Source organism: Carassius gibelio, chromosome A9, assembly GCF_023724105.1.
Source record: "Carassius gibelio isolate Cgi1373 ecotype wild population from Czech Republic chromosome A9, carGib1.2-hapl.c, whole genome shotgun sequence".
NCBI classification, from domain to species: domain Eukaryota; kingdom Metazoa; phylum Chordata; class Actinopteri; order Cypriniformes; family Cyprinidae; genus Carassius; species Carassius gibelio.
The window spans coordinates 11090683-11110074 of NC_068379.1; the positions used below are offsets into that span (position 1 = coordinate 11090683).

Consider the following 19392-nt stretch of genomic DNA (forward strand, 5'->3'; position numbering starts at 1 on the left):
TGCACCTACAGACAGCGAAGCTGGGGGCTGTGGAGCAGCGGTGGGTGGCCCAGCTAGCGAATTATGATTACCAGCTTCAGTATCGGCCAGGGCGAGAGCACACCAACGCCGACGCCCTGTCCCGATTCCCGGCAGTGGGGAATTCGAGGAGTCCATCAGAACCAGTATCAGATCAAGAAGAGGAGGGGTACATGGTAGGCGTGGTGGAAGCGCCTGGAGGTCAACGAGAGGTGGTGCCCTTAAGTTGGGGATGGGACCCCCGCCGATGGAGGGAGAGGCAACAGGGAGACAGAGAGGTGAGGACCCTGAGTCAATGGCTGGAACAGGGCCGAAGGCCGACGCCGATGGAAAGGCAAGCCCAAGTTGGGACAGGACAGAAGTTGCTGGGACAATGGACGAAGCTCAAGTTTAGAGACAGAGTACTGTGCAGAATCATCAGAGATCCGGGGCTAGATGAGGAGATCTGCCAGATTGTGGTACCAGAAAATCAGGTACGAGCTTTATTAGCGGCTTACCATGACCAGCTGGGGCATCAAGGACAGGAGAAAATGGTGTCCCTTCTGCGCCGACACTTCTATTGGCCAGGACTAGAGGCATCAGTGAGTGCTTTCATCCAGGTGTGTCCCCGATGTACTCTATTTAAATCAAGGCAAGAAGCCAGAGCACCAATGGTCCCCATAAACGCAAAAGCCCCTCTCCACATTGTAGCTATGGACTTCCTGACGCTGGGCCGACCCATGGACCGTTACCAGAACATTCTTGTGGTCACTGATTTGTTTACGAAATATGCTTGGGCTATTCCTACCCTAGATCAGACGGCTAACACCACCGCCACGGCCTTGTGGAGGGCTGTCTTCCAGCCGTTTGGATGCCCCGAGTTCCTGCATTCGGACCAAGGACCCAACTTTGAGTCTCAAGTGATAAAGGAACTGTGCCAACTGTATGGGTGTACGAAGACTCACACCACTTCCTACCATCCCCAGGGTAACGGGGGGTGCGAGAGGTTTAATCAGACCCTGCTGGGCCTACTGGGCACATTGGATCGGGATCATCAGAACGACTGGGTGAGTGCCTTGCCAAATCTAATTCAGGCATACAATAACAGCATACACAGCACTACGGGGTATGCCGCTACTTATTTAATGTTTGGCAGACATGTGCGGATGCCAACAGATCTGATGTTGGGAACAGCAGTGGCCGAGGAAGAGGTGAGCCTGACAGAGTGGGTGGGCCGTCATCATCAACGCCTCCATTTTTCTTATGAGCAAGTCACCAAGCGGATACGAGTGGCCGGAGATAAGAACAAGCGGCTATACGATCGGAAGGCATGAGAGGCCCCCCTACTCCCTGGAGAAAGAGTACTGGTGCGGGACCACAGGCGACAAGGTAAAGGAAAGTTGAATGACCGGTGGGAGACCACTCCATATTTGATCCAAGGCCAGCAGCGGTCTGGACAACCCTTGTACATGATTCGCCCAGAAGGGAAGGCCGGGCCGGACCGAGTAGTCCACCGCAACATGATCCGCCCCTGTCCAAATTATCCTAGCCCCGTGGAGGAGGCTCCAAAAGAGCCGGCGCCCGTAGCCCTGTGGATTGGGGGATTGGCCGTGGTCCCAAGGGGCCCTGTGAATGTGCCCGCCCGAGTGGTCCCAAGGGGCCCTGTGGATGTGCCTGCCAGAGTTGACCCTGCTTCACCACCTCGGCGGTCCCAGCGAGAGAACCGAGGACGCCCCCCTGCACGTTACGGTGAGTGGGCAGAGAGACGTTCTAGGGACTAGAACGGATTGGCGGGGGAGGATATCACGGAGTGACATTGTAAGGGCGGAACTAAAAGTGATGGAGATTGGTTCCGCCCGGACCATAATCCGCAAACACCAGTTACTTCCGGGAAATCCGGTAAAGGAAATCAGGGTTTTATTGATCGCAGGTGGATAGATGAGCAGGGCGATCGCGTATTGGGCAGCGTGAAGAGAAGGAGGAGTATAAAGAGGGACTCAGAAACTGAAGAGAGGAGTCTTTTATTCCAGCCGATACGGCGAGCGAGTTGGAGTGTTTGGGCGAGTGCAGCGGAAAGAAGGCGGAAGATATTGTTGGCTGGGCGAGGACGGAGACAAGGATTTGGCAGAAACAGAAACCGGGCTGAGTATATTGGGATGTCTACCTAACTGTGAAATGCTCTATGGACATGTGTAACAAATTCTGAGTGGTTGAAAACAGGAAGACTCACCGGAAGTATCGCCGAAGGAGGCCCTTTCGTCAGGTCACATGACAGCCGGAGAAGTATCCAGGAGCTGGAAAGAAGAGGGAAAAGAGACCTCGTGTTAGTAACGGTGTGAGTACCCTAAACCATCGTACAGCAGCATCATCATCTAGAGTGAACTATCTGTGAGCCTTCTTGTGAGTTTGTGGCATAGTATGTGAGCGGCCCCACTGTGGAGGAGGATTGTGGGTGAGCCGGGACCAGTGAGCGAGAAAACACATTGGGGTGTCGTGGCGGCGATGTTTAAAGCTGAATATTCGTTGCATCAGTTCTCTACGATTTCCAGGACGAGTCTTTGGTCAGACGGGGTTTTGACCCTAAATTCACCAAGAGTGTGTGGAGTGCAGTGGGTCAGTCTTTGTCCTTTGCTGTGAGTGTGTACACTTGAAAATTGCAGTGTGGTGCTGTGTTTGTGTCATCAACAACCACCTTTCAGGCCTGACGAAATCCTGCAAAGGAAGTGAGTACTGAGGTGGGCGAAGAAAACATCTCCAATTATATGCCGTCAACGACACCTAACCCTTCTTCTCCACGTGACGGTGGCGGGAAACAATTTCAAGTAAGAACAGTGTGGATATAGTGGGAAGTATTAACGGTGAGGAGTTGGCTGCGGTAGGAGGAAATCAGCTGTGCGTGTATTATTATCTGCTGTGGAGTTCTTTAAAGGTTCGCCCCTGTCTAGACCTCTTGCCCTTTCGGTTGGACGGAAGAAGAGGGAAGCGTTTGACCCACCCAGTGTAGCACGCCCCGGGTGAAACAACTTACCTGTGTGTGGCACCAGCGGAGGCCGTGTTCGGCCCAACACAGCAGCAGCTTTCGATCCGCATCTCTATCGGCAGTTGGTTGAAGCCTCAGAAAAGGAATGCCTGACGTCTATTTCCTCAAAGGTCTGTGAGTTACATCACTTCCTGTTTCCCTGTATATTCACCGTAAAGCTATTGCCCAAAGCTAAAGCCAGCATATTGTGTTGTACACTCGCCTGTATGCCCAAGTGAAGCCCCAGTTACCTTTGATGTACTTACCTTATGCCCAAAGCTAAAGCCAGCACATTGTGTTGTACACTCGCCTGTGTGCCCCAGTGAAGCCCCAGTTACCTTTGATGTACTTACCTTATGCCCAAAGCTAAAGCCAGCATATTGTGTTGTACACCCGCTTGTATGCCCAAGTGAAGCCCCAGTTACCTGTGATGTACTTACCTTATGCCCAAAGCTAAAGCCAGCATATTGTGTTGTACACTCGCCTGTATGCCAAGTGAAGCCCCAGCTGTCTTTTCTACAGACTTACCTGTGCCCCGAGTGAAGAGCCAGTGGCCCCTCTGTCCACTGTCTGTGTCCAGTCCTGTTATATCTACCTGTATGTTCTTGTGCAGATCTAGCGGGTCCCTTTGAAGCAACTACCTGCAAGTCGAACCGCCACTCAGGATACAGACACCGCGGAAACCCCCCGTACACTTACCAGTACGGTTTCAGTCGGATCCCGGCAGCCATTGTATGCTCCACCAGCATCGGGACGACCGGGAGTCCAACCCGCTGGGCCGACTCGGAGTTTGCCACGAGTAGCAGCAGGTATCCATCGTGCATTCAAACTCTCAATACTTACCACTTGTATCTGTTACGTCCAGGAAAGGAGGGGGCCCTGGACAGTCGCCCTGCAAGCCAGAACAAAGGGGCACTTGTGAATAAGCTGATTGTAGTCATATAGCCAGAAGGAAAGAGGAGTGAAGGACTCACCTGAGATCTCCCGTGACGGAGTCTAAGAGGCTCGAGACTGTTACTCTCCAATTGGAGAATTGGATTTTAGCCTCCCCTCCCCCCATTCACATACCTTTTTTTGTAATTTAATAAAGTTGTTTTAATATTTACTTACTGTCTCTCGTGTGTCTGGTCATTGGGGTGTTCTTGGGACCTCCTCGAGGTGGAAACAAGGAAGGGGCGTGACTCACGACATCTGTGGTCCGCTCCGACCTGTGACATTCACGCTTACATTTAATTAGCTGAGGTATGGTATGCGTATTTGGCGTGCTGTCCGGGGAAGGGCTCCGAGCTCGGGAATGGCCCGAACCTAGAGTAGCCCCCAAAAAGCAAATGGACAAGAGGACAGCCGCCAGATTAAGGACGCCCCCCAAGATAGCATTGAATACTGGCGGAGGCTGAATTTATTTTCTGAGAAGTCGTCTCGTTGCTTGGCCGGAAGAGCTTACGTACTCCAATGGGAGCGACTTAAGCATTGGGAAGGTAGGCCCCACCAGCTACAGGTACTGGACTATGTGGTTAGAGGCACCCGGTCGGTAGTGCTCGAGCCGTTGCTAAACGGGGGCTCACAAGGTTGGAACAGTGAGTCCTACCGGCCGATGAGGAGGAGCGGTGTGGTTGTATAGCCCGACCAGGAGGGCCTGAGTTGTCTTGACTGGAATAGGTCACGGTGTCGGCATACGGGCCCTACTGGCTGATAAGCCCCTGCTATTCAGAGGCAGAAGGGCAAATGGCTGACGGAGAGGGCCCATGAAGCCTCTGACTGGAGATTAAGATTCAGGATGACGGACGTCTGGGTCCTCTCGGTTTGGCAGATAAAAAGGTTTTTGGGCGGACTCTTGCGACATCCGACGGGAGGTCGATACTCACGACATCGGATTGATGAGACTCGCTTGTGGCCAGCAAGTATGGAACCCGACCGGGGGAACTCTCGCCGACATCTGACGGAAGCACACATGATCGAATGGATAAGTCTCTCCAACCATAGATTGGAAAATAAGGTTGTCTGGCCAGGAGGCTCTTGCCGACGTTCGACGGGAGCAAACACGATTGAACGGGTAAGCCTCTCTGACCATAGAAAAGGAAAAGCTAAGTTTGTCTAGCCGGGAGACTCTCACCGACATCCAACGGGAGCTTATTCTCACGGCATCAAACGGGTAAGCATGTCCGGATGAAAGACGGAAAGGTAAAGTAGTGTGGTCAGGAGGCTTTCACCAGCATCCAACAGGAACTTCGTGCTCGCTGTATCGGCTGGGTCAGCATCAGTGGCCATAAAATAGAAGATGTAAGGTTGTCTAGCCGGGAGGCTCTCGCCGGCATCTGGTGGGAGCTCAATACTCGCCGCACCAGGTGGGTAAGTCTCAACGACCATAAGGGGGAAGATGGTTTGTTTTGCTGGGAGGTTCCCGCCGATGTACGATGGGAGCGTGGCATCGAACGTGTAAGCCTATGCTGGCCATAAATCGAAAAGGTAAGGTTGTCTAGACGGAAGGCTCTTGCTGGCATTCGTTGGGAGATCAATGTTTGCTGCACTTAATGGGTACACCTGTAGTCGGACGTGAAGGCCAAGGATGCTTGACCAAGCTCTTGCAGCCTTTGGTGAGAGTTCAATATTCGCGCACGGACGTGTAAGCAACACCATTAGTTGGAGGGAAACATCCACTCGACCAGGACATCTCTTGCGGCATCTGACGGGATTTAAATACTAGCGGCATCAGACGGGTAACTGCTATGATAGTTTGTCGGAAAAGGCAAGGTTTGCTCGACAGGGAGGCGATCTGGTGGGAATTCAATATTCACTGTATTGGATGGGTGAGCCTTGCTGGTATTTGGAGAATGTATTTATTTTGTTTTATTATTATTTATTTATTTTTTTTTTCACTGGGAGCGCTTTGCAGCACCTGGCGGAGAGTTCAATACTTTGAGTTTCAAGCAATTTGAGTTGTCTAAAGGGGATGCTATGAGGGTTACTTGCGTAGTGGTTTAGCAAATCCAATACAATGCTTCTGATAACGCCAGAAAATCTTTGATTGGCTTGCATTTGAAGTTAAGCGTATGACGAAATGGAATTCCCTGTCCTGTCAGTGTACCTCGAATAAGTGCCATAAATCTGGATGCATGGGCATAGCTTAAAGCAGAGATGATGTCATCCTTCCCAACCAAGAGCTTGATAATTATTTATTTATTTATTTACTCTTTTATTTATTTATTTATGTATTATTATTATTGTTATTTTTCTCTCTCTCTCTATATTGATTGCGTGATCATTGTTTTACGGTTGTGAGAGAGAATTCATTAAGAGCCATCGAGGTGATTGTGCTTTTAAATGGCAAATTATATGGAGCTGACAGATTCATTTAAGAGTTTTCAAATTCTTGGTTAAGAATTTTCAGATTATCCACTCCAGTGGGCTAATGAGAAAATGAGAAGACGGGGCTTCAAAAGGGTTCATGAGCAGCTTTCTTATTATTTCTTTTTGCGCCACCTATAAGGGTAATCTGAACAGATTATTTCGGAGAAAAGCTGAAACGTATAGCAACATTTGAGGTCATGACTTATGATTGCTGTAGCATGCCTGTTGTAAAGAATTGTCCAATATTAAAGATGGTGTACTTTTGAATTAGATGTTTAGCAAAACAAGGACTAGGTTGTACAGTGACGTGTAGAAACTATTGTCGGGAACGTTTGGTCCCTTGAAGGCTTTTGATATGATTGATATATACGTTCGATTTTTAGCGATGCATTACATTAAGTTTAAGGAAGACACTGTTGCGGCGGTGGATAAATATAGATATAGGCTCCTGCGGGAGCAAACACTGCTGCGGAGGTGGAGAACTATAGATAGAGGCTCCTGCGGGAGCAGACACTGTTGCGGCAGGAAGAGAAATATGGATAGTGGGATAGAGGTCTTTGGATGGTTAGGGTGTGGCAGAAAAATCACAACCCACCAGTCTTACAATAGAATTGGCCAAGCCTGTGTGAAGAGAGAGAAATTCACTAGGCCGCTGTCCTGAGAGCACACACCACACATGCACAGTTTTCAAGAAGATTAACAAAACCACTTTTAAAGAAAAGTGTAGTGAATAATACAAACCACTCCACACTCCAAAAGCAATACACATGCAGTGCAGGAAACCTCCCGCCACATGCAGTGAAGGAAAGGCCCATGACCCCGGAGGAAAGAACTCCCACACAGGCTGGCTCCTAAGACACAAAACATATGAATTAAAACTTTTTAAACATCACATAAACCCCAGCGGTTGGTCTAAACCAAACTCAAATAATAAATATTTGTATATAATGAGCTTAAACTTATTTTTTGTACACAGTGCCGTGAACTGTCAATCACTCCTGTACGCGTACATCACTGTCCTCCTGGCAGCTGCAGCAACTTGCGCTCTCTTCATCAAGATTTAAATCAAAAAGGGGTCAAAAAGGTCATATTGTCTTTGTGCATATAGATTAATTAGATAAATGACTATCTAAAGACGCCTACTGTATTTTTTTAGAACTTAAAAAAAAATGCTGCAGCCAATGAGCAACCGGCAGGGGCTGGTTGCATGACTCAACCTCCGCAGACAGTTTTTCAGACGTCTGGTCACCCTACCTGAAAGAGCTACTGCATTCATTAGCTTGCGTCTGACCTGCAGCGATATCATTCAGGCTTGGTGGGGTGTCAGCTACAGAGTCAGCTGATTCTGACCTGCTCTTATCATCTTATAGTGGTTGTCAGAGATGTATAGTAACGAAGTAGAACTACTTCACTACTGTACTTAAGTACTAAAAGGCGGTATCTGTACTTTACTGGAGTATTATTTTTTTCTCCTACTTCCACTTTTACTTCGGTACATATTTTCGCTGAGTTTAATACTTTTACTCCGATATTTTTTTTATGTGCTGCATCGTTACTCGTTACAATTATAATAATGTTACGAATCATTCCATTACAAACCACTGCCAGAACTGTAGATGGCAGATTTGATGAAGCTGGCACATCCTTGAGCTAAACAAGCGATTAAGAAGACTGCGCGTGCTGACTGAACTGCTGTGAAGAGAGAAATGAACACCGAGCCGAGCCAGATAATGACTCGTTCACGAGTCAAGAACCGGTTGCATTGGTTCTCGGATGACCAGTAACGTTAGTTCTTTCTGACAGTTCGATTCAATAAACCAGTTGAAGAAAACAGTTCACCGATTCTTTTGCGCTCGATGCAATGGCGTCATTGGCGTTTACTGCACCTGGGCTCATAACATTAACACAGAATCAGTTCAGAATCAATCACCAAAAGAATCAGTTCGGTTCAGACGCTCTGTGTGTCGGTTTGCTTCACGCTAAATCACACATGCGCAGTATCATCAGCTCATCGGTTCACGAATCAGACGCGTCTGACAGAAACAATTCTTGACTCGTGAACGAGTCATTATCTGGCTCGGCTCGGTGTTCATATTCAGTTCTCTCTTCACAGCAGTTCAGTCAGTGTACTGTTTGAGTCAATGAATTACTCCGGGATATTGGTTTGTTTTAACTCAGAGGGAGTGTCAGACACATTTACAAAGTTAACAGCTTAATTCATCTGTGGATTAATGCGTATTGGAGACGCAAACTGTTTAAAACGATTCAATTCGATTTGGTGGACTGTTTCAAAAAGATCCGGTTACATCGAATGATTCGTTCGCGAACCAGATATCACAAACTGCACAAACTGTCTTACAACAAACACGGAAGAGAACACAATGCTGAATAAAGTCGTAGTTTTTGCTATTTTTGGACCAAAATGTATTTTCGATGCTTCAAAAAATTCTAAATGACCCTCTGATGTCTTACGGGTTTGAAACAACATGAAGGTAAGTTATTAATGACATCATTTTGCAAATTGGGCTAAATAACCCTAGTAACCGTTTTTTGTTTACAAGAAGTTACAGTCAAAGGAATTGTGATTGTCCTTTAGGTTAATCATTTGAAATAGTAAAAAGAATATGTTCAAACTTTTGACTACTTTCTTTAATAACTACATAACACAATACTTCTACTTTTACTTTCAGTACTTGAGTAGTAAATTTTAAAATAGACTACTTGCAATACTTAAGTACAAAAAATGTTGAATACTTTAGTACTTCTACTTAAGTGTGGTGCTTAAAGAGCACTTCAACTTCTACTCAAGTCACTTTTTTGATAGAGCACTTGTACTTTTACTCAAGTATGGGTCTCTAGTACTTTATACATCTCTGGTGGTTGTATATATCTATTAGTGCTATTAGGTCTTAGTGCTGCGTTCGACGCTATTGACCACAACATTCTTTTGCATATTTCTTCATGACCCGCCGAAACATACCAATTCCATAATGGAATGCATAGTCGATATATATATATATATATATATATATATATATATATATATATATATATATATATATATATATATATAAATCTGGACGAGGAGGAGTTTCTTACTGCTAAATTCTGAAAAAAAAAACAGATGTGTTAATTATAGGACCTAAAAACTCTGCATTTAATAACCTATTGTAATGCTTTATTTGGTGTTTTTTCTGAACGCTTAATAAACTAGAGTTCTTCATAGAACCAGGGAGTATGACCATATTAGCCCGGTTCTGTCAACACTGCACTGGCTCCTTATCAAACATCATATAGATTTTAAAATCTTGCTTATTACTTAGGAAGGCCTGAATGGTTTAGCATCGTTCTCAAAGCTCAGGAAATTTTATAATACCTAGAATATCAAAATCAACTGCGGGCGGCAGATCCTTTTCCTATTTGTTGCCTAAACTCTGGAATAACCTACCTAACATTGTTCAGGAGGCAGACACACTCTTGCGGTTTAAATCTATATTAAAGACCCATCTCTTTAACCTGGCTTACACATCACACACTAATACACTTCTAATTTTCCAAACCTGTTAAAGGATTTTTAGGCTGCATTAATTAGGTAAACCGGAACCGGGAAACCTTCCCATAACACCCGATATACTTGCTACATTGTTAGAAGAATGGCATCTACGCTAATATTAGTCTATTTCTCTCTTATTCCGATTGTCACCGTAACCACCAGATCCAGTCTGTATCCAGATCAAAGGTTCACTGCAGTCACCCGGATCCAGTATGTATCCATACCAGATGGTGTATCAGCACCTAGAAAGGACCTTGACCGCCTTGAAAGACAGCGGAGACCAGGACAACTAGAGCCCCAGATACAGATCCCCTGTAAAGACCTTGTCTCAGAGGACCACCAGGACAAATGTTTGCTCGATTAATGAGGATAGGTCACCCATTCAATTGATAAGTTGAATGGCTAGTTAAAGATGTAAAGGGAACTGAACAACTATAGTATCAATTAAAAATAAACTGACATTACGAATCAATCTCTTGTTCTCCTTATATGTATATATGCGCTAACGCAATTCAGCAGCAAATGAAGACTGACGCCATGATGTGGTTTTTCCAAAAAAAACTTTTTTACTTTGATTTCAGTTATATAAGAAATAATTGAAGTCACACAAATTACTGTTTACACAACTCACTTATATTGCACTGCTCATTTATATCACATTCCTCACTTACATTACACTGCTTACTTAAATTACTCACTTATATTAAACTGCTCCCTACTATCCATATGCATCTTTTCTCTTTCGTGTTTTTTCACCTTCTCCGAGAGTTGATGCATTTCGGTGACACCTGTAGTTGGATGGTCAATACATATGATGTCCATCACGCTCTCGCGATGTGACAAAATGCAGCAGTAAATTCCTCGAAAATCCTAGTTTATACGACTTCCTGCCCTTTGTAGATATTTGTTTTTATGTTTACATTTGGTCTTGTTTGTCCTAATTCTTTAATTTCCAATTTATTCTTATTGCTACAATGAATGAATGCTCATATATTTTAATTTGTTGCTCTTGTAACATCTTAAGTCACATGATAACGTCGACATGGAAGATGATGTATGGATCACATTCATACTCAGCGTGATTTGGCTGGAGGGTACGCACTCTTTTTGTGCTCGTTAAATAAATACTTACTGAGATTGAAATTAAGTACCTACTCATTGAGTATGCCTTTTCATACACAGCCATTGTCTTTGTATTTGCAGGGTTTATGAGTGAATGAGATGGGATCAAGGCTGGGGCAGAAGACAAAGAGAACAGATAAGGACCGCCCGGAACCTTGCAGAGGTTAGTAGGGATGGGTAGATCGAGACTTGATGAGTTTTTGACACACTAGTGCTTCAAAACAGTGTTCCGGAGCATTAATTGAAATGAGGCTGTCATGTGACCTGTGAAAACGAAACTACGTTACCTTATTGACACGTCACACTAGGCTAAAAAAAAAAGTGCGTTGATTGCACTGTCCCATACCCGTGATCCATTTAGTGCAATAGTTATATCAGTCAGCATGCTCATATGTATGTAGTGTTTTTACGTGGTGTATCATTGTTAATTATAGTACTACTATTAAAACAATGACATGTGAATGTCTGTGACTGAATTAATAAATTTAAACACCTTGCGGGCTCAACCACTGTTCCCAAAAATGGATAAAAGTCCTTCCTTAACCATGAAGATTTTTGCTGCTTGTAAACGCCGTCCTCTGTTGTCAACAGCTCACATTGGCTAGAAAAATACTGCAAAATATATAAATGCAATAACTGCATTTGTATTTGTGCATCTGTGTTTTTAACAATGTACATGTTTGTGTTCTTTTGTAAGGAAGACACAAAAATGGTGCAATGAAAAATGACGTAGGTCTAATTTATTGGCACAAACATTCTATTTATGGGAAAAGATGCAAGTCTGATGCAAGTAAAAATTAAGAAAATAAAGTATTGTCATTATATTGTGCAAAATGCAATAAATTTAGGAGACTCTATCGCTGCACTCACATATGGCACTTTACTATGACACAGATACTTATTAAATAGACAGTTTACCTTACAATGACATCCAAATGAATAAAATATCTGGATTTTTGTTGACCACCAGATGGTGGGGTACAGCACTGTGTCAAAAGCTTTGAAGCATCAATGCAGTTTGTTGTAAACCCTCGCTGCTTCAAAGGCCCCTCTCGGCACATCCCTAAAGTTCAGATTAAACCTTAATTAAACACACCTGATCCAGTTAATGAAGTCCTTCAGGCTTAGGCCCCGTCCACACGGAGACGGAGCTTACCCCAATCCGATCTTTTTTTTCCTTGTCTCAAGAAATATCCGCGTCCACACGAAACCGCATAATGATGTAGTATACATGCCAGACCAGTATGTGGAGCTGTAATTCTGCCACAGAGATACACTAAAAACAGAGAAGAAGACTTGGACTATGCTCATAAACCTTGCGCGTGGTACTCAAACGAACATGGAACTATACATTTATTAATCAGTGTTAATCTTAGTTAATAAAAAGACAATCGTTCAGTGTTTTTTCATGTTTTTGTTGCTGTTACGTGACGTAGAGGTGTCTGACTAGGGGGAGACGTGGGCTGATGACGTCATTGTTTCAGAAAATATACGGATTAGCCGTCCAGACAAAAACGCAAAGACGGCGTGTTCAAATTTATCCACTCTGGGACCCGGTTTCAAAAAATAGCGGTTTCACCTGATGAAAACGCCGGATCCGTGTGGACGAAATGCCTATCCGATAAACAGAAACGCGTCTCCATGTGGACGGGGCCTTATTTGAAAATTACATGTGTGAGCAGCGTTGGAACAAACCTTTGCAGGGCTTCGACCCTCCAGGAACTGAGTTTGACTTGAGCCCAAGACCCCACATTCAAACAATGAGACCAGACAAGTGAGAAGTGGAGGGTGACTGTTTTTATGCCATACTTGAGGCGGTCATCTGTGGCAGGTTTGGTGATAGCTGACTGTGTGCAAGTGTTAAACAGAAGGGAAATGTAGTTCCAAGTGGACTGGGCTGGTGACTGAGGATAGTTATAAGACTGGTAACTGGAGATTTGGACCATTAAAATATTTCACTGATCTTTATTTTAATTTATTAATTGTAATTATTTTGGTCAAGAGACTGTCTATGCTGCTGTACTTTCTAAATGTATTCAGGGAATTAATTGTCATAATGTACACAAGATATAGAACATTAAAGTTTTCTAGATCTTAGAAAATGTGTGTACATTTGTGTCATTTTAATGTAATGAATTTTGTACTTTCTAATATGCCATTTTAGAATGCTGAAAAATAAAAAAAATAATAATATTGTTCTGGTAATGCATTTCTAATGAGCTGAAATGCTGAAGTTCTTGAAGCACATTAAAGTTAAGCCTATATATATATATATATATATATATATATATATATACTAACTCTACTTCTAGTGAAACTATTCTGTGTGAAAGTTAAGATATGTTGTACATTTGAACATAATACAAAATCTATACGCTAGCAACACAACTGCATTAGATCACTCCTGCTGTAATCATTTGAGGCGTGCTGCGCATTCCAGAATTCAGGTTTTGTCACTTGCTATCTCAAAAAGAACCCAATGAATGCCGTGGCTCCACCCGAAGTCAGGTGCACCTCTCCTCGAGAGAGCACTTAACTTGCGCTCACTGTCCTCAAACAAATCACCTCATCTCAAGACCTAAAAGAAACTCAGCAGGTGAAAGTACTAATTTTAACTCACCTGGACGGATATATACTATGGATTTTATCTAAATGATCTTGTCAGATAACAGGTAAACTTTGTTTTGTAACACAGCCAGACATTTCAGTAATACAATGTGATAATTTTGACTTGTTAAATTTAACCAAATATAGCCAAAATTATCGAACAGAATGAAGGATTTCTCAATTAATATAAATGAAAGGATTTATTAAACATTAATGAAAATATTTTAAATTCAATATAGTGAGTCTTTTATCAAGACACAGAATTATAGTGTGTGTGTGTGTGTGTGCGTATATATATATATATATATATATATATATATATATATATATATATATATATATATATATATATATAAATGCATGTGTGTGTTGTTGTTGGGATTGAGGGATACAAATTTAAGCTTACCCTACAAAAGTTTGGAAGAATTAAAAATGTACATACTTTTTAAAGAAGTCTCTTATGCTTACCGAGATTGCATTTATTTGACCAGAAAAACAGTAGATGAGTGCAATATTACACAAACTTTACAAAAAAATACTGTAAAATATTATTAACATTTTAAAGTTGTTTTCTATTGTAATATATTTTTACATTTAATTTATTCCTGCTATAGCTAAGCAGAATTTTCAGCATTAATTACTACATTTTCAGTGTCACACGATCCTTCAGAAATCATTCTAATATGCTATTTCTATTTGTACTAGATTTTCTGACCAGCTTTGGTGAGCTTTAGCGTATTTAATATATATATATATATATATATATATATATATATATATATATATATATATATATATATATATATATATATATATATACATACATACATACACATATGGAAGTATGTGAACTTTAAATATTGTATAAATTTGAATTTGAACAAACATGTATTTGTAGTTGCTCAAAATCAAATTGATCTCTTTCTTTTCAATGATCAGGAGCTGAGAGCAATAGCAGACAGAATGAGTTGGGGAGCACTTTATACCCAGCTGGGAGGGGTAAACAAACACTCCACCAGCTTGGGGAAGATCTGGCTTTCTGTCTTCTTCATCTTTCGCATTTGCATCCTTGTAATAGCCGCTGAGAAGGTCTGGGGGGATGAGCAGTCCAGCTTCATCTGTAACACTCAACAGCCAGGCTGCAAAAATGTCTGCTACGACTACTTCTTTCCAGTCTCACACATCCGTTTCTGGTGCCTGCAGCTCATCTTTGTGTCTACACCAGCTTTGCTGGTGGCTATGCATGTGGCATATAGCAAACGCAATGTAAAGAAAGGACTTTTGGCCAAACGAGGTGGCAAAGTCAAAGGGGATGACCTGGAGAGCTTGAAGAAGAGGCGTCTACCTATCACTGGGCCACTGTGGTGGACCTACACCTCAAGCCTGTTCTTCCGGATCCTTTTCGAGGCCGGATTCATGTATGCTCTGTATTATGTCTACGATGGGTTTCAGATGCCTCATCTGGTGAAGTGTGAGCAGTGGCCCTGTCCCAATAAAGTTGACTGCTTTATCTCACGACCAACAGAAAAGACACTCTTCACCATTTTCATGGTGGGTTCTTCTGCCATTTGCATTTTGCTCAATGTGGCTGAACTGGCCTACCTGATTGTCAAAGCACTGTTGAGGTGCTTAGCCAGATTCAAAGGAAGGCGTGCTACTGTTTACCAAGACAAAATGTCCACAGAAAAGGCTCGCATACAGAATGAAAAGAATGCAAAGTTGATGTCATCTGCTTTGGACTCCTCAAGCAATAAGACTGTTTAAGATTATACCTACATCCAGTGACTAATTCTACTAACATGCTAACAAGCTCGAAAATGCATTTTTTTTTTTTTTTTTTTTTTTACTTTTTTAATGCAACCAGGGCACAAATTACAATTACAATTAGCCTACTTTGTGTACCGTGTTTTTGACACCATGCCCTGAGAATAAAACAAAGCCACAAACCTGTCAGCAGGTTTCAAGAATGCTTCATTACAAAACTGACATTACTCACCCAAAAGACAATTAGGGAAAATGACATAGTCTGAAAAAAAATGTTGGAGGTTGTTGAACTTCATTTTCCACATTCCTCATGATCCTGTCACATTACTCTCTAATGGCATTAAAAAATCCCAAGAGTGACTCCTAGTGGTCACAACGACATAAATGAAGTTTATATACCATCCTTGTAAAAAATAGTGTCCTTTATTGAGGGATTGTTTACAAGATATTGTATTGTATGTAAATGTCCATACGAGTCTAATCTAAATCTATCTAAATGGAATTGGTTATGGGTTATCTGAGCCATGGTTGTCCTTCATTAAATATTTTCCTTCCAGGAAACAGAATATGTCCGATTATAGAAGAAAATTATTGAGACAAAACCTAACCTCAGAAATGGCTTTAGAGTTCAGTTAATTAAAGATAGATTTATTTTTTTATTTTTTATGTATTACTAGTTTTTAAAGTGTAAGTTTTGTGACAAATACTTGTTCCACTGAAAAAGACACATGATAAATGTAATGTGAAAGTCACAATTAAAGTGAAAATGAAAACGATCTTTAAGTGGAAAGACCTTTTCTTGATTCACCCCAATGAGTGTTTGACTCTGCATATTAAAATTCTGATGTTTCCTTTTGGAAAATATGAGAAAAAAAAAATATGAACGGCATTTTCACTTTAACTTCCTCATGAGACATTTGAGACTTGAACTAGCAATGAAAAATACATTTGTAGCAGTATTTATTATTTTGTTAGTGCTAGTTATTGACAATTGAACCTTGTTTTAAGTTTTTTCATGAAACTATAAAAACATATGTGCTCTATAAAGTGGCAATTTATAAATTAAACACAATTAAACATCTAGAATAATTACATCTGATATCCCAGCACAATTAGATAGTTAGATTTAGTTAGTTAGATTTTTCAGTAGATGACAGCAATGTTCTACTAGCCTATTCTAATGTTATCACCATCGATTGTAATTCATCTTTAAAGTGAATTATACATTCATTTGTTTAATAAGCCCAGTTAAATACAAACTAAATTATCCAGTTCAAATTAAAAATACCGTAAATCCCCCAATATTGCACAACTATGGCAGAAAAATGATAAAAATGTTGTTAAAATTACAAATGACCTGCTCCTTGCGTCAGATCAAGGCTGCATCTCATTTCTAGTCTTACTTGATCTTAGTGCTGCGTTCGACACCACAGATCATGACATACTCCTAGAACGATTACAAAACTATACAGGTATTCAAGGACAGGCTCTAAGATGGTTTAGATCCTACCTGTCCGATCGCTACCATTTTGTTTACTTAAATGGGGAGTCATCTCATTTATCATCAGTAAAATATGGAGTGCCACAAGGATCCGTCTTAGGTCCCCTTCTATTTTCAATATACATGTTGCCCCTTGGTAATATAATTAGAAAATACGGAATTAGCGTCCACTGTTATGCTGATGATACTCAGCTATATATCTCAACGAGACCAGATGAAACTTCCCAATTATCTAAGCTAACAGAGTGTGTTAAAAATGTAAAAGATTGGATGACAAATAATTTTCTCCAATTAAATTCGGATAAGACAGATATACTAATTATTGGACCAAAAAACACTACACAGAATCTTGTAGATTACAATCTGAAACTAGACGGATGTACTGTTACTTCCTCTACAGTCAGAAATCTGGGTGTTATATTAGACAGCAATTTGTCTTTTGAAAATCATATTTCCAATGTTACAAAAACTGCATTCTTTCATCTTAGAAACATTGCCAAGCTACAAAACATGTTATCTGTTTCTGATGCAGAAAAGCTAGTTCATGCATTCATGACCTCTAGACTGGACTATTGTAATGCACTTCTAGGTGGTTGTCCTGCTTCGTCAATAAACAAGCTACAGGTAGTCCAAAATGCAGCAGCTAGAGTCCTTACGAGGTCAAGAAAATATGATCATATTACCCCAATTTTACAGTCTCTGCACTGGCTACCTATTAATTTAGAGAGGATAAAGTATACCATGTGTCAAAAATTTGATTGATGAGGGTCATAAAAGCCATCTGTTCTGGACACCTGTTTGTACACCCCCACCCCTCCCCTATGGGGTTAGAATTGTTGCATTATTCCAAATAAATAGATTATTATCCATAAATAAATGTAACGAGATTCACAAAAATATATCAAATTCACAAATAAATGTAAAGAGTTTCACAAAAAAATATAAAACTCACAAATAAATAAAATGAGATTTGCAAATAAAAAAATATATATTTACAAATGTGTTTAATGTCACAAACACAACTCTACCTGGCATTTATTTGTGAACCGCTGTCTGTGCATTTGTAAATTACTGCACGCATTTGTGGATCGCTTCCTGTGCATTTGTGGATTTGAAACACTTCTAGCGTCGACGTGCAGATAAATCCACAAATAAGTGGACTCCACCCACCGTCTACTTAACCCAATCAGACAACGCCCATGTTGCACTGACCAATCGCAGCACGCTCTCTCTCCAACCAATCACGTTTTGCCTAACAACCAGGGCGGGATCAGAGACATGAACGCGAGTCACTCGCTACAGTCTCTTCAACATGGCCGATCAAGAGGAGTAAAGACAGGTGAGTGATGCTAACACAGTAATTAACTGAAGTTTTACCAGGTTCTTGATATGTCATCATTTGTCATAACTAGTGAGGTAGTTTGACAATTTACACCATGATTTAATAAGTTATTATTTGCTCTCAAGCAGCATTTCGAAGACTGTCGCATTTGTCTGCCACATACATCAAGGGTGTCTTAATTCTAAAATGGACCATTATTCATTGTGAGGTGTAAATTGTTGTAATTTCTTTACTTTTGAATTTCTTTACTTGTGGCCTACAAAATGCGACCTCCTTGAGGAAGCAGCCCTCGAAACAGTCAGCGGATTTATTTTACATTTAGAATTACTGAATTAGTTTATTAGATTAAATAAACTATTACTTAATATTGAGTGCAAGATGAAGAATATGTGAAGCTGCGGGTAGATTCGATGTGCGCCTGTAGTAAGGTTGCCAACTGCCCTAATTATACAGACATACGTTTGGGGTAAGATCTTCCACTGCATATTACATTATACTCGGTTTTATTCCCCCTTGTCACCCCCCGCAGTGGCATCGTCTCAGATACTACGAGTATGTGTGAACTGAGGGTCATAAGCTGTTGTTACGTTACCTGTAATGCATGACATGACCACAGCCTGTTCATAGATTTATTGTAATTTATTATAAAGCACATTTGAGGAAAAATTGGTATGTCGTTCAGGTTACTATGATTGGAATTATTAATAACATGTATTTAGTTACCACTTATAGTCCAACTGAACTTCTTGTACTACAAGTGGTAACTAAATACATATTGTTTTAAATAGAGGTAGTATATTAAAAGCACATTTTAGTTTATGGTGTCTCAAAAGAGCACAGTTGAGTACACTTAGATGTTCTTAAGATTATATTTTTTATTAATACTTTGTAAATCAAATTAGCAATATTTATTGTTTTAATATGTATTATAAATGGCTTAATTACAATATAAATCCTGTAAAAAGTATTTTTCAAACTTCTCATTCTAAGACTCATTGCAGTTTGACAGTTTTAATGCATACAACCTTCCATAAAATGTTGTTCTCTTCCATAAAGAGTTGTTTGTATGCATCTTCTGATTATTTTTCCACACAGTTACTACAGACCAGCTACAAAAGCTTACATCATTTTGGACTGGA

General features: G+C 41.3%; 1 protein-coding gene across 1 annotated transcript; it reads left to right on the forward strand.

Annotated features, from left to right (window-relative positions):
• The first annotated feature begins 13577 nt into the window (after positions 1-13577).
• LOC128020219 (gap junction beta-2 protein-like) lies at positions 13578-16178 on the forward strand. The gene is made up of 2 exons (XM_052606999.1): positions 13578-13711; positions 14586-16178. Exon 2 carries the CDS (start codon positions 14610-14612, stop codon positions 15408-15410), a length of 801 nt encoding a protein of 266 aa, XP_052462959.1. The 5' UTR covers positions 13578-13711; positions 14586-14609; the 3' UTR covers positions 15411-16178.
• Positions 16179-19392: the final 3214 nt, after the last annotated feature.

Bases quoted from the DNA above. Each gene is read 5' to 3' on its own strand.
- LOC128020219 (XM_052606999.1), top strand. From the start codon at position 14,610: ATGAGTTGGGGAGCACTTTATACCCAGCTGGGAGGGGTAAACAAACAC.